The 648-nt window shown below is 43.4% G+C and overlaps 1 protein-coding gene across 1 annotated transcript in view; it reads left to right on the top strand.

Annotated features, from left to right (window-relative positions):
* ASIP (agouti signaling protein) overlaps positions 1 to 648 on the top strand; it is an 11,736-nt gene that overhangs the window by 7,017 nt on the left and 4,071 nt on the right. The window contains 2 exon segments of the mRNA XM_009318680.1: positions 5 to 148; positions 151 to 180. Of these exon segments, the coding sequence (XP_009316955.1) occupies positions 5 to 148; positions 151 to 180 (174 nt within the window).

The raw sequence follows: 648 nt of genomic DNA, 5'->3' as shown, positions 1-648 counted from the left end.
GAAGACATCTCTGAAACCAAGGCCCACACCAGCTGCTGACTGTGTGCCAAACTTCAAAATCTGCAAACCACACTTGAATTCGTGTTGTAACTACTGTGCTTTGTGCAAATGCAGAATTTTTCAGACCATCTGCCAGTGTCTAATGTTAAACCCAAAGTGCTAAGGCAAACTGGGAACACAGTAAGGCTTCTGTCTTTCATTAGCTTCTCAAGTGTATATTTCAAACTGCCCCATGTGTATAGTAATCAAAGTGGAGAGCTTTGAAGCTGGCAGCTTGGATTTGCCCCTCTTAATATTAAATGGACAACGTTTTTTTTTTCATGGGGTTAATGCTATCATAAACAGGATGTTTTTTCAGGGAGCAGGCAACCAGGGAGATTGACATTGAACCGGTATTTTTAGCAAAACTGACCTGCATTTTAAGAAGAATTCTGCGTTCTTGTTGGTTTGGGGTTTTCTTGTTTGTTTGGAGGTTTTTTTGAAGGGTCATATTAACCACAGACCGCAGTATTGTCTAACCGGCACCGCAAAACCTGCACCAATGGCACACAAACAGCCACACTAACATGGGACTGGTTAATCCAGTGAGGACCCAAAGCTTGGGTTTGCCCACAAGAACAGCACAGCACCAGCTTCCAGCACAGCCAA

Source organism: Pygoscelis adeliae, unplaced genomic scaffold (genome assembly GCF_000699105.1).
Source record: "Pygoscelis adeliae isolate BGI_AS28 unplaced genomic scaffold, ASM69910v1 Scaffold72, whole genome shotgun sequence".
In the NCBI taxonomy this organism is placed as follows: Eukaryota; Metazoa; Chordata; class Aves; order Sphenisciformes; family Spheniscidae; genus Pygoscelis; species Pygoscelis adeliae.
Note: the sequence above shows the minus strand (reverse complement) of the source record. Positions and strands in the feature narration are given on the sequence as shown.